The 26,145-nt window shown below is 45.1% G+C and overlaps 1 protein-coding gene across 1 annotated transcript in view; it reads right to left on the bottom strand.

Annotated features, from left to right (window-relative positions):
• Positions 1 to 15,658: 15,658 nt before the first annotated feature.
• Positions 15,659 to 26,145, bottom strand: part of NLRC5 (NLR family CARD domain containing 5) — a 79,980-nt gene continuing 69,493 nt past the window's right edge. Inside the window, exons 41-47 of the mRNA XM_067549950.1 lie at positions 25,255 to 25,338; positions 24,071 to 24,154; positions 22,718 to 22,801; positions 21,999 to 22,082; positions 19,749 to 19,832; positions 18,480 to 18,563; positions 15,659 to 17,166 (exon numbers count right to left, since the gene is read on the bottom strand). Of these exons, the coding sequence (XP_067406051.1) occupies positions 17,085 to 17,166; positions 18,480 to 18,563; positions 19,749 to 19,832; positions 21,999 to 22,082; positions 22,718 to 22,801; positions 24,071 to 24,154; positions 25,255 to 25,338 (586 nt within the window). The 3' untranslated portion in view covers positions 15,659 to 17,084. The remainder of the gene's footprint in view (positions 17,167 to 18,479; positions 18,564 to 19,748; positions 19,833 to 21,998; positions 22,083 to 22,717; positions 22,802 to 24,070; positions 24,155 to 25,254; positions 25,339 to 26,145) is intronic.

The following is a 26,145-nucleotide window of genomic DNA, read 5'->3' as shown; positions in this document are numbered from 1 at the left end:
CCACGTGGGCACTCATGTATGTCTCACGCTTGGAGGGTAAAAAAAACAACCACTCTAAATATCTTTGTCAGGGTAGCTGGTCCTTCCAAAGTAAATAATTATTAATGAATGACCCTGCAAGAGAAGCTCTCTGATATATGTCACACAAATGGTATTTTTAAAAGAATCTGGTTCTTAAGAAATTGCTTTTAAACCTGTTCCCTGGGGCAGGCTGGTGAAGCATTCCGTGCTGCTATCAAGAACAGGGACAACAGTTTGTAAGAGGTTCATGACTATTTAGAAAAGCTGGACATGCACAACTCCATCGGGCCTGATGCAATGCATCTGAGGGTGCTGAGGGAGTTGGCCAGTGTGATTGCAGAGCCATTAGCCATTATTTTTTAAAACACGTGGCAATTGGGGAAGGTCCCTGATGATTGGGAAAAGGCAAATATAGTGCCCATCTTCAGAAAAGGGAAGAAAAAGGATCCAGGGAACTACAGACCAGTCAGCCTCACCTCAGTCCCTGGAAAAATCATGGAGCAGGTCCTCCTGGAATCCATTTTGAAGCACTTGGAGGAGAAGTACGTGTTCAGGAACAGTCAGCATGGATTCATCAAGGGCAAGTCATGCTTGACCAACGTGATGGCCTTCTATGATGAGATGACTGGCTCTGGGGATGTGGGGAAAGCGGTGGAAATGATATATCTTGTCTGTAGCAAAGTTGTTGATATGGTCTCCCACAGTATTTTTGTCAGCAAGTTAAAGAAGTATGGGTTGGATGAATGGACTACAAGGTGGATAGAAAGCTGGCTAGATCATCAGGCTCAATGGGCAGTGATCAATAGCTTGGTGTCTACCCTCTCTTTGAGAGGAGAGGCTGAGAGAACTGGGCTTATTTAGTCTGCAGAAGAGAAGAGTGAGGGGAGATTTGATAGCAGCCTTCAACTACGTAAGGGGGGGTTTCCAGGGAGGATGGATCCAGGCTGTTCTCAATGGTAGTAGATGACAGAACAAGGAGCAATGGTCTCAAGTTGCAGTAAGGGAAGTCCAGGTTGGATATTAGGAAACAGTTTTTGACTAAGAGGGTGGTGAAGCACTGGAATGGGTTACTTAGGGAGGTGGTGGAATCTTTATCCGTACAGGTTTTTAAAGACCAGCTTGACAAAGCCCTGGCTAGGATGATTTAGTTGGGTTGGTCCTGCGTTGAGCAGGGGGTTGGACTAGATGATCTCCTAAAGTCCATTCCAACCCTAATCTATGATTCTATGTAACAAACAACAAGGAAAATTGCGGCCAAATCTTGCAATCCAAGCCACTCGGGTGGATTCCTGTGGCTGTACGATGCCCTGAAAGCGCCGTATGGGTGGAAGAAGCCCTCTGCATGGATCCAACTGCAGGGGTGGGGCCTTTAGCTTATACCAGGTCACACAACTTGTCTGAACAGCTTGTGGTTTGTTTGCTAAAACTAGCCCCCAACCATTTCTTGCTACCACGTTGCACATGATGCATTTTTGGTGAACTGAGAGGATTCCTTTGAACCTTTGCTATTCATTTGAACTACATGTTCGTGGTATTGTTGCCCAGTGGATGATCTAGCCTTTATAAACTACTTCAGCCTAAACTGAGAGTTATTTTGCCATGAAACAAATTCCATGTTGGGATCAAACAAATCTCAGCTACTGGCACAGAATTCACCTTCCTTCGATTAAACCTTGCCCCCAGGGGGTGCTTCACGCCATCTTCTGGACTGTTGAAAGCATGTACAAATGCCTCCCTCTGCCCCTTCTGCTCACTGCCTTCTCTAAAACATACAGGTTACTAATGTATTTTAAAAAAAATCTTCCAAAACAAAACACTCCACTGCACATGCTTCTTCTCTGGTTGAGAACAAAGAAGAGGTGACAGCTGTAGTCAAGTTGCTTAGTGAACTACTGAATCTGATGAGTGTCCTCAGTACCTACAGGCTCAAATTCTGATTCCCTTTTGGCAAAGGTGGCCAGAGCCAAGTTCTGTTTAGAAATTGCTGAACTACCAGTGGGTAATTTTCCTCACTCTTGGCCCATCTGTAATTCAGACACTGCCTTTGAAATGTTGCATTGCACTGAAGTGACCTTTCGCAGTCTCAGTGGGATAAGGCTGGTCACTTTTTCATCCAATGATTCCATGTCAGTGGAAAATCAAGGAAGCCATTTTCACCTCACAGCAAAACAGAGGGTTAATGCTGCCAGCGGCCTCTGTGCAGAGCACCCATTGGGCTCAATGAGTGTTTTGTGCATTGATTCCTGGCAGGATTGGGCCCAAAAGCATTTTAAAAGTAAAATCTTTAAAAGGCGAAATTTACCATCACTAGCATCTGCACAAACCCCACAACACTGCTTTGGTGGGAAGAACCTAATTAAGGATCGGAGTGTGGTCAGAAACACCTCCTGCCCCCCTAGGGAAGGGCATGGGGCAGCAATACAGCCCTTCTGTGATTGTTGCTTCAGCTTTTCTCTTCCCCCCGTCCCCACATATTCATAGCATTAAGGCCACAAGGGAGACCATGAGATCATCTAGTCTGCCCTCCTGTAAATCACAGCCCAATGCATTTCACACAGTTACCCCTCCATTTAGCCCCATAACTTGTGTTTGACTAAAGCATCTTCCAGAAAGGCATCCAGTCTGGAAGTTAAGATATCAAGAGATGGGGCAGCCACCACTTTCCTGGGTAGTTTGTTCCAATGGTTGGTCATCCTCGCTGTTAAAAAAAACTGTGCATTATTACCAGTGTGAATTTGTCTGGCTCCAACTCCCACCCATTGGTTCTTCTTGTGCCTCTCTTCCCTGGGTCAAAGACCTCTTTAGTATTGTTGCCCTTTTTTGACCTGAATGACTAGTCAAATTTTGGGGTCCTGAGGCTATTGCAGCTGGAAGCAGAAATGGATGGAATCTGGTATTCTCTTTCATGCAAGCTTGCTTATTTCCAAGGAATATACAAAGTCCTGCTTCTCCAAACGCAGCAGGAACCACAAACAAAAGGAGCAGTTGTTTAACTTACAGCACCAAGCCTCTTTAGCCAACAGACCCAAATGCTGTCTCTAGTTTTTCCCAGGATCGTACTGTGCTCAACAGCTACCACTGGCTTTCTTGCCTCTCTGTTCTTGTCTGTTTCTGTGTGTTCTCTCAGACACCTAGGTTCCCACCTGGTCCCAATAATCTGTGGAACCCCGCCCCCCCACGTGGTGCTAGCTTCTGGGCAGACTGTATTAGGCCTTATTTGAGCTGTGGCCCCTTGACAGTCTCTTACAACTGTGTTAAAGGAAGGGCACATTCACCCATCAGGCTGAACGAGGTTTTAACTCGATCCATAACATTATGAACGGGAATAGCTGCTGCTTCCTCTTTGTTCCCCCTGCGCGTGGCTTCCCAGCCACTGGCTCTATATCAAATCTAAAGACCCAAGTGTAGAGACCACCCTCAGTGCTCCCCTCTTTGGCAGCATGTGCACAATCAAGATAGAACCAACCTCCCGGGTGGGCTAAAGGCTCCCTGGTGTAGCTGCTTTGCCCAGCAATGCCCTTGCATTGGTCCTTAGCTAGTGGATTAACTGCACCCTAAATTTGCATGTAGAGGATGAAGCTTCAGTCTTCTAAAGGGTTCTGGACTGCAGCACATGCTTAATCTCTCAAGCAAGTCCCTCTCTGGGTGTTTATATGCCAATATAGAATTATATGCCCAGATCACACAGAACATCAGCATCAAAGCCATTACGATATCATGGGGAATAAGAATACTTCCTGCTCATGCAGCTCTTCTGATCAACATTTTTAAAGCGCCATTTGAACTACACACAGAGTGCACCACGTTAATATAACCTCCTCTTGGGTAGAGGGCAGCAACTAGCACAACGGTCGTTCCACCTATTTGGCACCTGCAGCCTCCTCCCATAAGTAATGCAAGTTAACAAACAAACACACACACTCACAGCCGGAACTATTCCATTGCCACCAAGGGCATCATCTCTTTAAAGGACTGCCATCACCTGCCAATAGCCGCATATATGCAAACGTCGATCCTGCTTGCACCGAAGTCGGTGGCAAAGCTCCCATCAGCTTTAAAGAGGAGCAAGATGGGATTCTGTGTCTGCAGATAACACTGAAAGCACCAGCCTTAACTATCCCTGGATTCTTCCATATATCATGGAGCTAGATTTTCCAAGAAAGCGCAGCTTCTTTTTGAGCACCTAAATAAGGGCCCAATTACAAAAAAAAAAAAAAAAAGCTCAATACCCAGTGTGCACTCGATGCACTGTGCTCTTCTGAAAATCCACAGCCCCTCCTCTTGTAGGTGGTGAGCTCTTTTGAAAATCTCTGTGCATATGACCACATCTAATACAGTCACCACCACGTTCTCTAGCAGGGAATCAGTCATAGGACAATGGATCACTTTGCACACCATATATCAGCTTGATGGAGCGAGTCACAGCCCAGTCATGCCCACTTAGAAAGGTCAGCCCCTACCTTTCAGCAAAATAATTGCCATTTTTCCTTTTCGTCCCATGTATTTCAAACAAGGTTAGAAAGGTAGGTCCTTATTTTTCTCTGCAATCTACAACTTTTATATGACCATTGTTATCCATCTATTATTTATTCAGAGCACTCACAGTGTACTGGGCAATGGGCACTTTACAGATTTTACTAGAGAGAGACCAATTTCCGGTCCTGAAGAGCTGACTGTCTAATGGCAGACAAGATACAGTAAGTGAGATCCATAAAAGTAGATGGGAACAGGCGGATGCAGTACAAGGTTTCAGCTTGACTTTGATGTTTCTGGCTTCTCTTGGTTTATTAGGCAGATCCTTAATATTCCATTGTGTGTCTATTCTGTTCTCTCTGTCTAGGGACTGGTCTACAATTAAAACACTGCCACTGGCGCAACTGCACCACTGTAGCACTTAAATGAAGATGCTCCTACGATGACGGAAGAGCTTCTTCTGTCAGCATAGTTAATCCACCTCCCCAAGAGGCGGTAGCTATGTTGGCAGGAGAAGCTCACCTGTCAACATCGTGCTGTCTACACAGGGGTCAGTGGGTGCGAGGGTGGGATTAGGTCAGTATAACTGTGTCACTTGGAGGTGTGGATTTTTCACATCCTGAGCAACTCAGTTATATCGATATAGGCTGGAGAATAGCAGCTCGCAAGCTCTCCAGATGACTCTACTCCTTTCAGGAGTCTGATCTGTCTTGTGTACCCCCAAGTTTCACCTCACTTAAAGAGTTCTTGCTTACAAAATCAGACATAAAAATACACAAGTGTCACAGCACACGGTTACTGAAAAATGGCTGACTTTCTCATTTTTACCATATCATTATAAAATAAATCAACTGGAATATAAATATTGTACTTCCATTTCAGTGTATAGAATATAGAGCAGTATAAACAAGTCATTGTCTGTTTGAAATTTTAGTTTTACTGACTTCACTAGTGCCTTTTATGTAGCCTATTGCAAAACTAGGCAAATATCTGGATGAGTTGATGTACCCACTGGGAGACCTCTGTGTCCCCTCAGGGATACGTGTGCCCTGGCTGAGAACCACTGGTGTAGACCTGGAGTAGGATTCTGGCCAAAGAGATCTAGACCAGCAAGAGTGCGTTCCTCCTCCACTGCAGAAGCTGACGTGATCTAAACCAGTGGTCTTGTTAGGCAACAACTACGTGTTATTTTTACACACATACAAAACAACCGAGAGAGTTGTTTACAGTCCTATTGGTTGCTGCTGTCCAGACTACATGGCCACTGACTGCTTCAAAAGATGACAGTGCAAGCCCCAAAGCTGGTTTGTTACTGTGCCTCACCGTGAGTGGCTGAAGGGTCCAGGTCTCAAGCCACAGCCCTTGCCACAAATAGCGCAGGCCTTAGGCACAGGGCCAGAGGATGAAGCTGGGACACTGCTAATCTTTGAGGCCAGCTCCGCTTTCCTCTTTGCTCTCTTCACTTACCTGTCTCTCAACCAGCTCTTCTCCTGGCACAGTGCAGCCCTCCGGCGCCGCCTGTTGCTAGCTGCATCTTCCCAGCTTGCATTGTCAATGCTTGAAAGTTTTCAAGTCCTTCTTGCAAATGTCCCTGAGCCTGCGCCTATGTCGGCTCAGTGAACTTGAGCCTCCAGAAGTTCTCCATACAGGAGATCCTTTGGAAGGTGTCCATCTGATGGCTAGACAAGCTACATGTTAAAATAATTTCTGCGTGATCAATGTATGTCATCTTTCAAGATATAACCAGGTAAGAGCCAGGAGAAGGCTGTCCAGTCTTTGAGCCTGATTCTCCTTTGCCGGGTGCCTCAGAGTCATTTACATCAGTGCAAATCAAGATTGGAGGTTTTCCTGAACTTCAGTCACGGGTCATTAAATTCAGCGCAGGATCCCCTGGGTGAAATTCTTTGGCTTTTGTTATGCAGGAAATCAGACTCGATAATCACAATGACCTTCTGGTCTTAAGATATATGAAAGCCAGCCCCTGCCATTGATGTTATTTTCTCACGGCCAAATTCTGCACTCAGATGAGTGCACAAGTGACACAGAGCAGCAGGCACTTCTGTGTGGGTAGAATTTGCTCCTAATTAGTGGGTTGTATGATCCAGCAAGCATTTAAGCACGGGAGTAGTCCCATTGATGTCAAAGGGACTACTCACATGGTGCCTAAAATTAAACATGTGCTTCAACACTTTGCTGGATTTAAGCCAGAGTGTTTATGCCTAGATTGGTTTTATGTTATAGGAACTCACCAGAGATCACATAAAGAGGAGAATGCAACTATAACTCACTTCCAGCATTTCCTATAACTGAAGCTAAACAAGCAGAGAAAATAATTATCCTTAAAAAGAAAAAAAAAGGATTCGGCAGCCTTTGGAAGCTACTGGGACTAGCTGCAAGTAATCATGACCCAGATACACATGACTATCTAGGGATACTGAGCTTTCTAATATTATACCTATAATTCACTCTGCTGGACTTAAGGAGCTGTCAGACTTTCTGTTCTAAACCTACATTTTCAGTGTTTTATGACCAATTATCTCCCTGAGACTGAAACTTGGCTTACAGATTCTCAGCCCAAGGAGGATCTTTTCTGATGCAGAGAAGGGGTAATAAAATTGGAACCAAATCTCCTGGGAGGTTTTTGACTTAAATCATTCATCTATATTTGTATATTCCATTCACTAGGTGCTTTGTTAAAGATTTTAAAAGGGCTCTTTCCCTTTTCCCTGGAACTAGAGTTGTTACAACTGGCCGAGTTATAGGGCTTGTCTTCTTGTACAGCGCTGCAGCGGTGCCCCTGTAGTGCTGTAGTGAAAACACTACTCTGCCAACAGGAGAGCTGCTCTCGTTGGTGTAGTTAATCCACCTCCCCAAGAGGCAGCAGCTATGCTGACGGAGAAGGTCTCCCATTGACAAAATGCTGTCTACTCGGGGGGGGGGGGGGTTGTTAGGTTGGTATAACTACATCACTCCACACCCCTGAGCAATATAGTTCTACCGATACAGGTCTGTTGCGTACACCTGGCCTTAGGTGTTGTCTACACTAGCCCTTATTCCGACAAAACTTTTGTCGCTCAGAGGTGTGACAAAAAAACACCTCCTCGAGCGACATAAGTGTTGCTAGCATAAGCGCTTGTGTGGACAGCACTGTGCCGGGGGAGACGCTCTCCCACTGTCATAGCTACTGCCGCTCGTGCAGGTGGTTTTGTTATGTCGGCAGGAGAGCTTTCTCCCATCGCCATAACGCGGCTACACAAGCTCTCTTACAGAAAAGGGGCTCCATGGGCGCAAGGGCCGGAGATGCTCAGAGGGGGTCTCACATCAGTGAGGTCCCTCCCCTCCACAGAGCCCCACATGGTGCTAACAGAGGGTCACTGGAGGTCTACCATGGGAGGCAGGACCCCCAGTGGGTACAAAACAACAGCAACAAAGATAATGTCTTGGGAGGGTACACAGCAACCCAGCCATATCATCCCATTCATACATTTATCAAGCTCCAGCATACAACTAGTGAGGTGCTTTGCCCCACGACCCGTATTGGAAGGCTGTTCCAGAACTTCTCTCTTCTGATGGTTAAGTGCTATGTGTGGGGGGAGTCTGGATCTTTGCCCCGGTGGGGCTGATTTTCTCTGTGACAGCTCTGTTTGGGAGCAAAGCTTGCTCCCCCATTCAGTCTCCTCAGCCATGTCACCCACATTTAGTCCTTACTTCCTTGACTCTAGTGTACTTACATCAGATTTACCCCCCCCGTCTAACCAAGATCTGGATTTGGCCCTTGATGTACTAATATTCCCCCCTCATCTTTTATTTAACGACAGCCAAGGATCAATTGTACCCGATCCTGTGATTCCTGCAATCAGTGGTTGTGCTGTGGTCAGACTAGAGGAGGTTTGCAGCGTGCTACGCGATATTACACAGCATGGATGCAACTGGATCTTGAGATGGAGATGCAATTCGTGGCTGTCAGGACAGGATGCCTTACTCATGAGTTGATCGGAGCTTTGTGCTCCTTTTCAGACACTCAGCTGCTCCTGCCTGTAATCCCCTTCTCCACACAGCAATTGCTTCCCTCCCGGATGTCCTATCATCCTACCTGGAAACAGCTGCTGTAATTCTTGTGTCCCAAGGACCAGTTAAGTTACACACAGCCACTCAGCATTCAGGTAAAGAGCAGGCAGGTTTATTGGACACATTTCAGCATGACCAGATGTCTGGCTGGAAGGTGACCACACCTGCACTAACCGCATGCAACTCCTGGGATGGTCCTTTTAGGGGTTGGTTCTCTTTTGACTTAGAGATGAGCCCAAGCTGAGATCCCGGGAGCCAAATCAGAATTTACCCAGAGTGTGAGTATTCAGAGCTGGGGTTCTGGTTTGGTCTGTTGTGCAGACTGGAACTGAACTGTGCAGGCAGCTCCTGACGAGATCATCTCCACTGCTGCAGGCTGAGAATTTCCAGGTTTTGATTTAGGCTTCAAAAAGTCCAAGTGAGGAACCTGGAAGGAGCCATCCAGGAGATGCCCAGAATCAAAACTCATTCTAAGACACAGGAGATAAGATGCTCACCATGGCTGAAAAGCTTGCATGTCATGAAGACATATCTGTTGTTACCATGTTTTGCCTACCATTCAAATCAGCCATTCTCCCCTCCCCATCTTTACTAGCAGTGCTGGCTCCGGGAGGCAAGGCGGGTGGGTTTTCCCATTCATTTGCAGGAGACAACTTCTCGGCCCCTTTTCCTGGTCCTTCAGAGAGCCACATCACATCAGTGGCTGCTGCATTTCCAACCTGATCTCTTTAAAAGGCACTTACCTGAAGGAGAAGCTGCTCATTCCCAGCATAGCCAGGAACACTGCTGCTGTCTCCTTTTCTCTCTCTCTCCACACTGATTCCAATGCCAGGAAGAATGGTCCCATACGATAGCTGGCTAAAGTGGCACAGCAAACTCAAGGATTCTGCATCTACACAGCAATACAGTGTAAACTCAGCACTTCTCTCTGGCAGAGGGATGGGGGAAGGCCCTGATGGAGAAGGGGTGCATCTGAGTGCACTGCAGCAACTCTCTGGCCAGTTTAGAGATGCTGTTCATGGGCACCAGAGGAAGGTCATGATATCACTGGGATGGTGGAAACCCGAGGTGGACAAGGGTGAGGATCCTCCACTGAAGAGGTATTATACTCGTATTACGGTAATGACCTCCTTCGTGGGCCACTGTGCAACCCTCCACTCCAGAGCTAAACGGAGTAACTGTTAACTGATAGCAGTAGTAGACTGTTTTCTATGTGTACCAGCCACTCTCTGGGGAAGCACTGAGCAGCACACTTCACAAACAGGATGCATCATGACAGCTTAGGCCATGTCTACACGAGGAATACTTTATCAGTTGGGAATACTGGTATGCTATATCAGCTCGCACGCACACACACACACGCACACACACCACCACCCCCTCCCCATGGAAGAAGCTAGGCTGATAAAAGTGCAGTTAGATGCTTCTCCCAGCACAGCTTCATCATCAGGGATCACACATCTTCACACCCGAGTAACACAACTGTGTTGGCAGAGGTCTGTAGTGAGGACAGAGCATTAGTCTTGAAGGACAAATTGATCCTTCCTCCTAACAATGAATGTCTCAGGTATACTAGACACTTTGTCTTGCTACAGCCTTCTCTTCCTTCCCTACAGTCTGTAACTTTGATGATTAGCAGCCCTCTTCCTGGAGGTTCTCTCCAGTGTGATATGAACTCTTCAGTTATCTGCAGAGCCAAATTTGTGTACACACACACACACACACACACACACACACACACACACACACACACACACACACACACACACGTGTACACCCACTGGAATCAATGGGGTGCCCAGGGAAAGGACACAAGGATGGCTTGGTCTAGATTGTGTCACCACTAAAGACAGGAGTGAAGTTTCAGTTTCTCAACTACAAAGCCTGGCATCAGCTTTGATCTTATTCCACAGTGCCCTCTATTGGACATCTCCACTCATGTCTCCATATCACAAAGGCCGCTGAAGAAGTTAGTTCTACTTCCAGCTGGGAAAGTGCATCAAGATTTAAGAGGTGCAGTAGTCATTTTCCTTAAGAATCAGACAGTGCAATACAAATAACCTTTCATAGATTATGGTTCCAGAACAGCAAGTCCAATGCTGAGTGAGAGCCGAGGGCCATCAAATCCATGTAGCTGGTGCAATGCTCTTGTTTCTGTAAGCAGACAACTTATACAAACGCTGAGCTGCCTTATTTTTCCCATGCGTCTCGAAGGGGTCATGAGAGGTACATCAGCGAGGTAAAGCCACTTTTTGGATCTCACAAGCTCAGATCTGATAAACACTTGGATCATTCTTCTAGGCATTAAAATCTTATTTTTTCTTTTTCCCATTTAAAAAAATTAGAAGAGAATTCAAGGCTAGTGGGAGGTGCTGGGCTGACAATCGCAGAGTGGAGTGAAAATGTCTGTATTCACAGAACAAGGGCAGTCTCCACTGCACACGTTTCTCTCTCCACCCACCCACCCTGTCTCGCCAATGTGCCTCATTACTGAGCCGAAGTGACCAGACAGATCTTAGGAAAAGAGGGTCATTTGCGCTCCAGGGATCAAGTCAGTCTTTAGCCTTCCTGCTGTGACAATGAACAGAGAGGCTAATTAGCACCCACTATGTTGGTCATTTAGCTTTGGAAGCTCAGCCATGGGGAAGTAGTGTGAGATCGAGAATGGTACCAAACAGCTTTAAGACAATACTGACCTTTGCTCCGCATACATAAAAATTCAGACTGAGGAAGGCACCCAGCAAAGGATGTTTCAGCTGCTTTTAACTTTGCCAAAATTTCACCATTCCACCTGCAAATATGGTCTTATAATGAGACATGTCAGGCAACCTTAACTGCAGGCATTGCTACCCACTATAATGAAAAAGATACTCTCAGATACAATCAGTAAGAGACTCTGCCTTACTGAAGGAGGACACGCCTCTAGTTCCAATCATTACCTGTTCTCCGTCCCTCTGTTTCCTGCATTCCCTGGCAGCCTGTCTAATAAAACACCAGGGGATGTCATTTGCAACAAAAAAAGTAATCTACAACTTTTTATTACAGAAGGTGGAGAAAGCCGCTACGGGAGAGGCTATTCTAGATTTGATTCTGACAAACAGTGAGGAACGGGTAGAGAATTTGAAGGTAGGAGGCAGCTTGAGTAAAAGTGATCATTGAATGATAGAGCTCATGCTACTGAGGAAAGGTAGGAGGGAAAACAGCAAAATAAAGACAATGAGCTCCAACTAAGCCAACTGGTAGATAAAATCCCATGGGAAGCAAGTCTAAGGGAAAAAAGAGTTCAGGAGAGTTGGTGGGTTTTTCAAAGAGATAGTATTAAGGCCATAAGAGCAAACTATCCCAATGTACAGGAAAGTAGGGCAAGAGACCACCCTGGCTTAGTCAGGAGATCTTCAATGACTTGAAACTCAAAAAAGAGTCATCCAAAAACCCAGAACAAATTATGAAGATGAATATTAAAAAACGCAAGCATGTAGGAACAAATTTAGAAAGGCCAAGGCAAAACAGGAGATTAAAATAGCTAAGGACATAAAAGGTAGCAAGAAAACAATTTACAAATACCTTAAAAGAGAGAGGAAGAGCAAGGACAGAGTAGGTCCATTACTCAGTGAGGAGGGAAAGACAGTAACAGGAAATGCAGCAATGGCTGACGTGTTAAAAGCCATTTTTGTTTCAGTTTTCACCAAAAAAGTTAGCAGTGAAAGGATAACTCCTGACATACAGAACATCAGTGTAAATGGGGTTGGATCTGATGGTAAAATAGGAAAAGAACAAGTTAAGAAGTACTTAGACAAGTTAGATGTCTTCAGGTCAGCAGGGCCTGATGAAATACATCCTAGAATACTTAAAAACTGGCTGAAGAGATTTCTGAGCCATTAGCAATTATCTTTGAGAACTTGTGGAGAACGGGAGAGATCCCAGAGGACTTGGAAAAGGGCAAATGTAGTACCTATCTATAAAAACGACAATAAGAACAACCCGAGGAACTACAGACCAGTCATCTTAACTTCAGTACCCAGAAAGACAGTGGAGCAAATAATCAATTTGTGAACACCTAGAAGAAAATAAGGTGATAAGTAACAGTCAGCAAGGCTGTGTCAAGAACAAATCATGTCAAACCAATCTAATATCCTTCTTTGACAGGATAACAAGCCTTGTGGATAACAGGGAAAATACTAGATGTGGTATATCTTGACTTTAAGGTTTTTGATAATGTTTCACATGACCTCATAAACAAACCAGAGAGATACAGCCTAGAGGGACGAACCTGCTATACGGTGGGTGCATAACTGGTTGGAAAACCATACTCAGAGTAGTTATCAATGATTCACATTAAGCTGGAAATATTTGGTGCTCGTTTGGTTCTATTCATTAACTTCATAAAGGATTTGGATAATGGCATTGAGAGTACACTTTAATTTGTGGACAGCACTGAGTTGCAAGCGCGTTGGAGAACGGGATTAGAATTCAAAATGATCTAGGCAAAGTGGTCTGAAATAAAGAGGATGACATTAATAAGGACAAATGCAAAGTACTACGCTGAGGAAGGACTAATCCAATGCACAAATACAAAATGGCAAACAGCTGCCTAGGAAAGAGTACTGCACAAAAGAAGCTGGGAATTATAGCGAGTCACAAACTAAACCTGAGTCAACACTGTAATACCACTGCAAAAAACCCAGTCCCCTCCCCCCATGAACATAATTCAGGGATGTATTAGCAAGAGTGTTTTAAGCAAGATACAAGAAGTAAATCTTCCACTCTACTCAGCACTGCTACAGCCTCAGCTGGAGTCCTGTGTCCAGTTCTGGACTCCACACTTCAGGAAAGATGTGGATAAACTGGAGAAAGTCCAGAGGAGAGCAACAAAAATGATTAACAGTTTAGAAAACATGGCCTATGAGAAAAGACTGAAAAATTGGTTTAGTTTAGTCTGGAGACGAGAAGCCTGATGGGGGCCATAACAATCTTTAGGTACATACAAGGTTGTTATACAGAAGAGGGAGATCAATTGTTCTCCTTAACCGCTGAGGACAGGACAAGAAGGGATGGTCTAGTTCAGTGGCTCTCACCCTTTCCTAGCCTACTGTACTCCTTTTTCAGGAGTCTGATTTGTCTTGCAGCTGAAGTCGGAATGCATGCGCTCAAACTACAGTGTCTAGCCATATTTTATATACTAGTTTCTAGAATAGGAACAGATTTTCTCCCATCTCTTAGGTTATACCGACACCTTGTGGTGCGGAAGGAATGGGGTTTGATTTTATGTCTGTATTTGCTCTTGCGTATACATCTTTTTTTTTTTCTTTTGCTGCCAGAATGAGCTTTTGTGTGAAGGAGCACAGTGATGGTCATGTGTTTGGAAGTTGGTCTTGAATTCTGAAAAGGATGCTATGAGTTTGTATGAAGTGTTGGTCCCATGGTATTAGCAAGACAAAGTGGATGAAGTAATATTTTTATTGGATCCTGTTGCTGAGAGAGACAAACTTTTGAGCTTACATAGAGCTCGTCTTCAGGTTAGTTAAGTCTTACAGTTAGATTTAAGAGTGGGAGGTGAGATAATCCTTAACATCAACAGAATTTTTCCATGAACTCTTTGATTGCTCTAAAATGTTAAACTTTTGCAGCATTGCCAACTCTTGCAATTTTATCCTGAGTCTCACAAAGTTTGGGGTGTTTCATGGAAACCCAACTCCCAGAATCGTGACGAAATGAGAATTTCAGCTTTTGTTTAAAAAAATAGTACATTTCTAGCCTTCACTGTTGGGGGGGGAAATGACTGAAAATGTGACCTGAAGGTTAAAAAGGTTAAAAATCAGAAGGTAAATAAAAAACTCAGAAATTATTTTTTTTTAAAACCTCATGATTTTTGAGCCCATCTCTTGATGTTTGTGGACCTGTCTCATGACTTATAGGACAATAGATTAATTAGATTGTAAATTCTTTGTGGCAGGGACTGTTTACCATGCCCCCTGTTTGTACAGCACTAGTCTAGCATAATGGGATCCCATTCACAGTTTGTCTCTAGGCACTATCATAATACACATGATTAATAATGACATTTACCTTCATAATGGTTTGACCCCTATGCAGCTTAATGCTGGAGCACCAGAAAGTGAAACTGACTAAAAAGAGAACACGAAACTAAGTCAAACTGTTTCGGAATCCCAGAGGCTCTTCTTTATTCAATAATCACACATGTGCTCCCATTACAGTGCATAAAAAATGTACAACAGTGAACGTTTCCGACCAATGAAAGAGAAAATAAACTGGATTAGAATCTGAACATGACCAAATGTAGATGTTAGTGTTATCAACAAAATGATAAAACAGGCAAAGAAATCTGTTTTTACAAGTGCTATAATTTGTTTTTACCTGTGGAATAAACTGGACCGAGTGGGAGATAAAAACAGAGAACTTCAGCAATAGCTGTTTTTGAAGGTGACAAAATGATGATCACAATTCAGAGCACAAAGTGGTCAATGCTGGTTTAAAATGCAAGAAGAAACCAACTTAACTTTTAGGTTCCCATCCTGCGTTTCATAGATTTTCTGGCCAGAAGGGACCATTAAAATCAACTAATCTGGCTGCCTAAACTTCTGGAAGGACACCCTGTGGGATGCAGGCAGAGAACAATTAATATGCACAACATGTGTTCTCAGAAGCCTGCGAAGGCCAGAACTCAAGCTAACAGGTGTTTTTTGGGGTCAGTGGCTGTAGCATGTCAACTGGAGCCACCCAGTTGCAGTTTGCTAGGATGGCAGGTAGAAAAATCCCATTTTCATTTGTAAACTGAGCAAATTACATCTGGAAATATGGAAAGGAAATAAAACCCAAATCCAGCCAGGCATGTGCTTAACTTTGAGCACATGCTCAAGTCACACATGCTCAAGTGCTTTACTGAATTGGGACCTATGGACGCTCACTAGTGACTTTGGGCTTTTCCCTCCTCTCAATTATCCCTTTTCAGAGTATAACCACCCTGCAACTTGCCTTTCCTCACCCCAGATGAGTCATATACAGGGCCCATACATGGGGGGGGGGGGGGGAAGGGTACACTGTACTGGGGCCCGGAGGCCCTGGGGAGCCCGGCCCAGGCTGCAAGCCCCATGGATATGTGTGTGGGAGGGGGCCCATGTTACAAGTTTGTACTGGGCCCGAAAAAATTGTGCTTGGCCCCTGGTCATAAAATTAAAACCAAATATGCACCTTGGGAAACTTAACATGGATTTTTAAATAAAAACAATCACTGCTAATACTCCATGGACCAGTGTGAACCAGCAGTACATTTGCTTTGCTCTAACCTTTACTTATCAACACTCTTCAGTGCTAAAAACTGCTTCTTCTAACAGAACAGAATGCAATGCCCAATCCAAACCACTGCTGTAAACAAGTCGATAAATAAACCCATTTCAGAGGTTAAATATTTACAGTTAAAAAAAAACATAAGTCACACAATGACTGGATGTAAATAAGGTGCCCAGCATGGCCCCAATCCTGCAATTGGATATGCATAGGCAGATCCTTTGGCTACATGCTCACACAGATCAAATTGCAGGATTCGGCCCATATAGCGATTGCAGCATTTCCACAAAGCCCCCATGCAACACCCCTTCACCTCTAACAGGCTAGTGCAACTTCAAATACAGAGTCCCATGTAGCTTTCCAAGCTCAGTGGAACAACTAAAGCTGTATGAAAGTCAGGAATAACTTTCCCCCAGCCCCACCCCGAAATGTCACATACACAGTATTCACAGTGTTGTTCTGAGCCATTTTGCAGCCCCCAGACTTTGATCAGTACAAAATGGCTGTTTTCTCATTGAAACTTGATCTTTATGTGATCAAAATGTGAAGATTGATCTTTGTAATTTTTGTCAGCTTGAAAATAGGCTGATTTTCACACAGGCGTGGGCCAAATAAAAGCAAAATCCAAACCAGTCATGTTTCCAAGCAGTCACAGGTTTGTTGTGAATATTTTGCCCAGCCCTAGAAATGATACTATCTGAGGGAAGCGGACAGCACATTCAAAACAACACATTGGAGAGTATTTGAAACAGGCTGTCAGGTTCTAGTTCCCCACCCTGAGAGGCACAGTTCTTCTGATTCACCCTGGTAGCAGGTGTTATGTTCCTGTATAAAGATCCAGAGCTGTTCTTCTGACCCTGACTGCTAGTGGATTTTACTAGCTTCAACCCAGGTGTATAAAGATTAAATCTTTCTTTGAGGTAGAAAGGAACTAAGGGCAGGAACGGACAGGTCTTGCAGGGAGTAACCTTAGAACAACCAAACTCAGCAGGAAACTTAGTCTGAAGTTCTATTGGTATTAAAGATAAAGAAAACCTATTGTGCGAAGGGCAGAACAAGAATGACATGAACAAGAATGGTACATGCTTATTTTTAGAATTCTGATTTCTCAGTTTCTCTAGTATCCTCTTCAGTGCAATTCTCCAGGATAGTGCTAGTGGTACCTGGGTTATCTACCCTACCAAATCAGCTCTTATTCATTTCATGTTCTTTCTTTCTTAAAAGAAAGAGAACTGCAATCTTGCATCTTGCTTCGTAAGACTTTCTTCAACATCCTTGGGTACTGGATTGCTCCAAAGCCTATAACGACATTGCATGGGTTATTACAGCTTAGAAATATCCCCAGATAATCTTCCTCCTTCCTGTTGGCGTGCCGTTCATAACTGTCTGCTCCTAACCCACAGGGGCTGGTTGGAGAGGGAGGCCTGGACATTGTCTTGTCTGTCTTGGGGGAGAGATGTAGGATTCAAAAGACGAGAGTTCATAGGGGTATCAGAAGTGGGAGGAAGAGCTGACCTAATAGACCCGCAGAAAAATATTCCAAAATGTAATGAGAGGGAGAAAGCTGGGATGCTGTAATTCCTAGGGGTAATGGGACAGCAAGTTACGCAGGAGTGTGCAGCATGATACAGCACATAGACCAATGCAGTTTGGACCAGCTTGTGCAAAGACATCACAGCACTAGACAGGGAGGTGGCAGTCTGTCTCCATACAGCTCTGCTGTGACTGCACTCGGAATACAGCGTTCAGTTCTGGGGCCTCCGTTGCCAGAAGGATACTGTCAAATTAGAGGGAGTCCCAAGAACAGCAACAAACATGATCACAGGGCTGGAGGGACTAACTTCCAAGGGAAGATGTTAAATGGAGTTAAATACATAAAGTTTGGCTAAGCAATGACTAAAGTTGGGGGAAACAAAGGGCTCTCCATGCATGGGAAGGTTATCGGCACTAAGAGGGTTTGGTTAGGGGAGAACACAAGAGAGTATAACCAGCTGTGACAAGATGTAGGAAAATGGAAGGGAAAATGCAATACCAGGATAAGCTTCCTGACAGTGAGAAGTATTAAACTGTCTAAAAGCCTCTCCCAAGGGGAGTGGTGTGAGTCCCATGGAAAACAAGAGCAACAGAACTTACGCGATAAGGAGCAATCTCGCCCTGGGTAAAAGGATGGACTAGATGGTACCTATGCAGTGGTGTTGTGTTTGTGTTGGTCCCAGGATGGTAGAGAGACAAGGTGCGTGAGGCCGTACCTGTTATTGGACTGACTTCTGCTGGTGAGAGGGACACACTTTCAAGCTCACACAGAGCTCTTCTTGTGGTCTGGCCCAGCGGAAGTGGGACCAATAAAAGATATTAGCTCACCCACCTGGCCTGTCTAGATGGGACCTAGAAAGTCTTTCCATCACTTATTTCTATGACTGTTTCTGAGAAGAGGGAACTGCCCTATGGGGAAGGGTTTGCCTGGGAAGCCCAGAATGTTTTTAGGTCTGGGCCCCATTTAGTGTCTTAATCCACTCCAGAGAACCCAATGCTGATTGGCCAGTGGGGCATCATCATCCACAGAGGCACTGCCTTACAAAGGGGTGACCAAACCCTCTGCTATGCGTGCTCACCGTATGACTTGAATTCCACAACACTTGGCGAGTGCCTCCGCGAGCGTTTTGGCACCACGGGCTGCAATGCAGTTTTTGTCCAGACTTTCGAAACCGGAAAGAGAACATGAAAATGGCTTTCAGAACAGGACAGGAAAAGTGGCAAACTTGTCACAGTCCCTTTTCCCCTCCACAGGGGCTAAGCTTCTGCTATGTACTACAGGCTGCCATGCTCCACAACACAGGTCAGGTTCAGAAGTTCTTGCTTCCCTTTCTCCATTTGCCAAAGGAAAGTGCGCTGCTGCTGGTCACAATGGCCTCAGTGCAGCAATCAGATCTGTTAGCATGGACCCCTGCACTGATGCAGAACCTCAGGGGGTCGCACTGCAGGGTCAGGGCCATAGATTGCCATGGATGGGCCCCCTTGTTGCAAATACAACCTTCTTGCTAGCGCCTGAGGGTTTGTCTTCACTGCAACACAGCTGGCGCGAGTTAAGTACACTCCGTTTTGAAGGGTGGTCACTCTCAGTGGGGTTACGACACTCAAACTAGCCTAAACCTCGATAGCGACCACACATCAAAACACTCAGAGTGACCCAGAGTGATTGGATTAGCAGTGTGGAGTGACTGGATTAGCTGCTGATGAGCTGTTTTAGCTGGAGCTGTTGTATCCTCACTGCATCGCTTGCTTAAAGCACCACTTCACCTGAGCTAGGGATTTGTGTGTGTGGATGAGAGTTGAGTGAGGGGTAACACTCAGTTTATAACTCTAGCTAACTGTGCTGTGAAGACAACCCCTGAGTCACAGCCAGTGCAACTGGCCACATAGCAGCCTTAGAAATGGCACATCTAGCTTCCTTGTCCCAGATGAATGACATGGAAAATGAAACAAACATTTCATAATGAAAGGTAAGTTTAACTACATCCAAGAAAACTCCTCGTTGAGTCAAATCCTCCCTCTCTCTCCTTCATCGTAACTTTGAATCTCATCTAGTAGTCAAATGATTTTTTTTTAGTGAATATAATTACACATTTACTTGTGGTGCATTACTGAGCTATTAGATGTCTCTCTGAGCCATGTAGAGTTTCAGACATGGTTTGGTCCCTGGTAAACAAAGCAGACTAAGCAAGAACTCAAGCTGTGTGGAAGCCTGTTTTCTTGTGTCTACAGTTTGTAGCTATTTCCTTTAACAAATGTCTCCTATTTAAGAAGGGCTCTGATTCCATAGATGGCAGTGCACAAACGAAAATTCCCCTTGGGCCATTCTTGATATGCCATGTTATACTCACTCTAGCAGCCTCAGCATTGCCATTGTTGGGAGAACTCTGGCCAGCTCTAAGGCACCTTCATCACCCAGGCTGTTCCACGACAGTCTAAATAAAACAAGTAACATCAGCTGGTTGGTGACGCAGGGCAAATTAAAGTGTAAACACTAGAAACACAGCAGCATGCTTTGGGGCAGTCTCCATTTCATGCCAGCATAATGATTCTGGAGACTCAAAGTCAGAGAGTGAACTGCAAGATTTCAGCAAGAGAAGGAGTTTATTTTGCCCTCATCCTAGGGGGAACCTTTCCCTGTCGCAACCTCAAGGAAGCTTTATTTGCCCCCTGCTCTATACTCTTCCCCTTGAGAAGCTACCTCATGGCCACAAGATCTTTCTATGCAACTCAGCATTCCACAACTCATCACCACAGAGCTGAGAGGTGCGGGCACTGCTCCTTCTGCAGGCCAGCTGGCTCAGAGAGTGAAAGACTAAGAACATGGAAATCAAGACTTGGGTCCCCTGTACATCAGCTCAGCTCCTTGTGCTGTTCATGGTGTTAAACTGTTAGTAGGCTGTAGCTAATGGGGCCCTACAACAGCGTTCTTTCAATTCTCCTGCCTGCCCTTTGTTCTGAGCTTTGTATAATAGGATTTCATTTGGCATTTCAGAAGGCGAGAGCTTTTGGCTTTCTGGTTTGCGAGCAAGAGAGTTTTTTCCTGACTGGAAGGGGAGAGTCTTAGATGGCAGCTGTCAGCACCCGCTGAGCTGGGGGACGTTCCAAATGGAGCGGCGTTGAGGCTCTACAAAAACTGGGGGCCACAGTTTTGTGGCAGTGACTGCAACTTTTAGTTGAGATCACAACTTTTTAGAAGTGCTGCAAATTTCAGCACTGCCAGCCCTGGGATCCTGCCACCAGCAACACAGAGCAGCGCTTCTGCAGTCAGCACCATGTGTCTCATTGTAATGCAGAGGCACCGTTTCTAGCCAGGCTGTTTGTCCTGGTGGCAGGGAGCAGAAGTGCATGGAGCTGGCTGCAGAGAAGCTGGTTCCTGCCTCTGGCAGCAGCATCCGAGGGCTGGCAGTGCTGAAATGAGCCCATGCCAGCTTGGCCTGACAGGAAGCTGTGGCAATGGGGTGGGCTGGTGGCAGGGATGGGCTGGCTGTGTCACTGCTGCCTGTGGGGCAGGAGTGCCCAGTCTGGGTGCTCCTGCCTGCTCTGGATTGCAATGGCAATTTCCTCCTGGGGCTGAGGGAAGCAGGGCTGGCTGTGGGGCAGAAGCGGTGGGTTTGATGTGATTACACCAAAACTGCAACTTTCACAAATGGGGTCTGCAACTCCTCAACAACAAAAAATTGCAACTTTCTCAGCGCCTTAAACAGCGGCCCTTCTCCCCAAGAACGAACGAAGGTCATGCTGGTCAGTGCTCTAGTGTAATTTGCTCCTGTCTCTTGAATGATCAAGGATCACTCCCACTGCCCAGGGCTCTGGGTAGCCAAGAATTTCTGTCTCATGTGTATGAAAACAAAATAAAATAAAATAGGAACATTTTCCAGGATCAGGGACTCATATTGGAACAATTCCCTGGCCATTAGGGAATTCACAAGTGTTACAATCTGTCGCACACCATGGCCGCTCAGAGCTTCCTGGTGACAGAAGCATTAGAACTCAGGACTGCCTGCTCCAAAACCAGAAACCAATAACACTGCAGCTAAAGGAGACTCTTCTCTACCTGCTAGCACTATAGGAGCCATGACACATAGCTAACCAGTTCTGATTCCATCCAGTAGAAGGCAGATACATGCATACACACTAACCAGTTCAATACATATAGCTTGAATGATTGTGAATGTACAAAGTCAGCTGCAAGCCCCTGCTAGTCTGTTAGGAAAATGGAAATTGTTGTAATTTACACTGTGCAAAGTAGATGTAAAAAAAGCTCCTGTTCTGACTTGGTAGCATCTCACACCCACTTGCCAATAGTGTAAATGATGATACAAGTTGCAGGGCAGCAGAGATTCGGGATCAGTAACTGTCTTCTCTCTCTCTCTCTCATATGAGTTGCCATGATGCCAACAGTAAGGGGTGCAGGTTAAAGAGGAAGGTTTTGGTTTCATTTATATTGACCAACAATTTACATCCAGGTTTCCATAAGATACCATGAGAGCTAGGCAGGAATGAATGTGCACAGAAACCAAGAGACAGGCAAGTGCTAAACAGAGTGTGAAATGTGTATTAGGGCACCAATGTGATCTATGCCGATGCGCTGGACTCACATGATGTCTTCGATGATGGGACAATGACTGAAGCCAAGAGCCAGATGTTTGGAAACGCCATCGCTGATGCCACAGAATTTCAAGCTAAAGGGAAGCAGTATTTGCAGACAGAAATTGAATAGCTGGTACACACAGCTGGCACACATGCAGCTCATTCCAGGAAATGTCGGTGGCTCCATTCATATGTCTGAATTCCCTTTTGGGAGCACAGGGAATGTCCAACCCTGCATTTCACAACCCACGGCAGTGCGTCTCAGAGCCCGGCTCTGCAGGCTCAGGCTGCTGCACTGAAAACAGTGTAGACATGGAGGCTCGGGCGACAAAACCTACCCCACCCCTAGGTGTCAGAGCCTGCGTTCCAGTCTGAGTGCCCGCACAGCTGGTTTTAGCGCTGTAGCACAAGCCCAAGTCCAGGCTCTGAGACTCGCTGCCAACTCTACCGACCCCGCTCTGGGTTTGACTGAGGCGGGGGGGAAGTGCCTGCATGCCGCCGTTGTGCTCCGTGCATCCAGGGCTGCCTGAGCCAATTCTCCCCCTGGTGTAAATTCATTAGAGCAGCCACAGGCCACACCCCCGGGGCTAGATCCTCCATTGGCGTCAATGGGCGTAGCTCCAATGAAATCAGCACCAGTGGAGAATCATGCCCCACTGGCTGTGTCACTGCAGCAGTCTTGACCAGAAAATCACAGATCCACCGGGCCTGGCACCATTCAACTTACTCAATCTTCCTGAGCTGGGTGAAACAGGGAAGCCTCTCTGACAGGGAGCGGATGCCACCTTCACCAAAGCTGTTCTCTGACAAACTGCAAGGACAATCAAGACGCACTGAGTGGCTGTAAGACGCTATAATCGGAGAAGAGTCCCTGTGCTGTTAACACTGGCAAAAACAACCATAAGCCTTAACAAACAGCAATCAGCACCAGTGCTGAGGAGAGGGCTGGAGAAGAGGCAGGAAGGTCAGTGGTTAGCTTGGGACTTGGGAACCCAAGGTTCAATTCCTGGCTCTGCCACAGACTTCCTGTGTGACCTTGAACAAGTCACTTAACCTCCCTGGGCCTCAGTTCCCCATCTGTAGAATGGGGACAAAAGCACTGCCCTGCCTCACTGAGCGTTGTGGGGGTAAAGACATTAAAGATAGACAGATGCTCAGATATACAATCACGTGGGGCCATATCAGTACCTGCAATAGAGAGATGCTGCTTTGTAAAACCCACCCTGTCTCAACAGTTCAGTCTGCCCACTTGTTTGAAGGGGGAAAAAATTAGTCATATGATGGTATCTAACGGATGTCTCTGGACCTGAACCAAAGGCTCTCTCAACTCTTTGAAAGAGTAAAGACATTGCTGAGAGCTTGAAGTGTATCCTGGGGCAGAAGGCAAGTGCATTCTCACATTTACCAGCAGGTGGCATCCTGCTGTCATTTAACCTAAAGAGGTTGCTGATGAAATAAACAAGGGCATGGCATCAGGTCAATTTAATTTGCCTCAGATTTGGTGTCCCCATCTGTTTTATTTCTGAAAATATTTACATCAGATGGAAAGAATCACAATCCTGAGGTTACAGAAGGAGTCCTATATACTGAAAAAAGAGGAATCCCAAAGCATTTTCCATTTGCTGTAGGATTACTTTGTGCCTTACCTTCCTCCCCTTATTTGGGGGCTGTCACACACAGCACCCCACATTTGGGCTGGCTGAGTGATGGTGATGCTAAGGGAGCAATATCCTGATACCAATCTCACAAAGAGGGAATACACAGGGAGCTCCACCTGCCGGGTTTCCCTCAACACTCTCTGTAACTCAGTTCACGAAGCAGGATCGACCGGCTTTTAAGCGCCATGGATGAAATTCCAGGCCCCAGTGAAATCAGTGGGAGTTTTTCCATTGACATCAGTAGAGCCAGGATTTCACCCTACACAGCTGTAAATTCAACAAATTCTGCACATAGCTGCATACTATAGTTTGTCCACTTCATTTTACCTGAAAGCCAATATATAATACAGGCAGACAGGCAGGCAGAGGTACATCCAGTCCTATTTTTTTAAACGCCCCTATTAATTCCTAACAGCACTTACCTTATCTCTTCTAGCTGCGGACATTCAACCAGGGCTTGGGTCAGCTGCGTTCCTCCCAATGAACCGATGTTATTGGACTGCAGACTGGTGAGAGAAGAAATTCAGACACAAACTTTTCAGAAGAAAACGATAACAAATACTTTTATCTTTGATTTCCCGGCAAAGAAACGGCTGCTTTTCTGGAATTGATACCCAGTCTACAAAAATGACAATTCAAATGTCTTTGACATTTAAACCCTTCTTTATGAAGAAGAACAAGGAGACCTAGAGAACGGTAACAAACCAGAGGAAAAGCAGTGATCAGGAATGTGGCTAGAAATTTGTACTCAAACTAGCCACTTCTATGTACCCATTTGACTTAAATGGGGCTAGAATTTCACACATCACCTTCCCTGGCTTTTCAGATGCCATGCTCATTAACAAAGCAGCTGTAGTTAAACAGGGCAATTTAGCTCTGCATTAATAAATCATGGACAAAGATCCCACCAATCACCAGGAGAAGCAATGCCCCCAGGGAATTCAAAGCTGCATGGCACAGTGTACTTGACCTATGCCCATGGCAGGGGGAGTTTGGTCTAAGTTAGTTGAGAGGAAAATTAGGGTAGTTTATCAGTTTTGTTGCTGAGGCAGAGCATGGCCATGTTCTCTTGATTAGAGGCTTGGAAAGACTTCCAGGTGAGGATTAAAAATGTAGCACTGTTTAGTTTAGAGAGGAGACAAATAAGAGGTGACAAAATAATGAAGAGCCAGATGGATGCTCCTACTTACCGTCTCATCATATGAGAGCAAGAGGACACCCAATAGCATTAAAATGTAACATTCAGAACCGATTAAAGGACTGATTAATCTGTGGAACTGATTGCCACTAGATATTACCGAGGCCAAGAGCTTCATAGGAATGAGGAAAAGATGATATTTTTTATGGTGTGACTCTACTGCAAAGACATGGCAATAAATAATAATCAAACTTCGTTAGGAAGCACTGAAAATGGGCAGGTAATGAAACCTGGTCTTGGTAAGTCTTTGTTCACTTCATGCATTTTAGATTGGTTTAACCATGTGACCGATGCACCAATTCATTCTTCACCAGCTTCCATTTTCAGTCTCTTTTTTTATCAGTCCCAATATTTCCGGGGTGCCCTGCCTCTTGGAACGCAAGTGCAGAAGTGGAAGCAAGCACTTACTGAAGGATCTTCAAGTGGCACATCCTAGGCAGAGAGAGGGAGAGTTTTGCTGCTGTCTTGTCTCCGAGTTGGTTCCTAGATAATCTGAAAGCAATATTAAAAATGTTATTTATGATGAATTAATGGGCCTAATTACTCACTCAAACGTGTGTATGTGTGTGTGTGTCCTATTGTTAATAGGAGCTGCACATTCTGAGGGTAGAACATAAATGTCCTTAACCCTTTAGAGACTGAATATACTTATAGACCAAATTAACAGTTATGCTTCATAATCCAGTCATTAACCAGTAAATTAAAACATGGTGTAATTACCCTGTGGTTATACTTCCTAATACCACTGCAATTACCACAAATTCATACAACCAGTAGGCTAATTAAATAATTCAGATACTTATTTCCCTTTATTTACATAGCGATTAGTCCCCAGTCCTTCAATCCCACATGCTAATTGAATGAACCTGCAGGGTAGGAACTCAGTCAGGACCTTCAAGCAATACTGAAAGCCCTCTGCTAGTTGAGCTAAAGGAGAAACTCCATCAGCATCCAGTAGTAGTAAGCTGCTGTCCTCTATGTGCAGTAGCCACTAGAACAGGACAGGAGACACCTTTTACAGGTGTGTAATGCCACCAGCTCTCATGAGATGTCCTGTAGCCTCAACTTAACTCACATATTCAGTGAGCTGACTGGACTGTATGACTGTGACTTTATGATGTAATTATATTTCTTGATGCATGGACCTAGTCCAATACCCTATAATCTGGAGGTTAATTGGATGCGTTATACCTTTAAACTGCAAAAGAAATACATTTTTCCTGCTTTGGTTAAGGATTTTTATGATTTCATAGGATATGAACACTGCAAACTAATAGGGAGTTAGATGAACAGTAATAA

This window comes from Emydura macquarii, unplaced genomic scaffold, assembly GCF_026122565.2.
Source record: "Emydura macquarii macquarii isolate MOO-44397 ecotype Brisbane River unplaced genomic scaffold, CSIRO-AGI_Emac_v2 contig_295, whole genome shotgun sequence".
In the NCBI taxonomy this organism is placed as follows: domain Eukaryota; kingdom Metazoa; phylum Chordata; order Testudines; family Chelidae; genus Emydura; species Emydura macquarii.
Note: the sequence above shows the minus strand (reverse complement) of the source record. Positions and strands in the feature narration are given on the sequence as shown.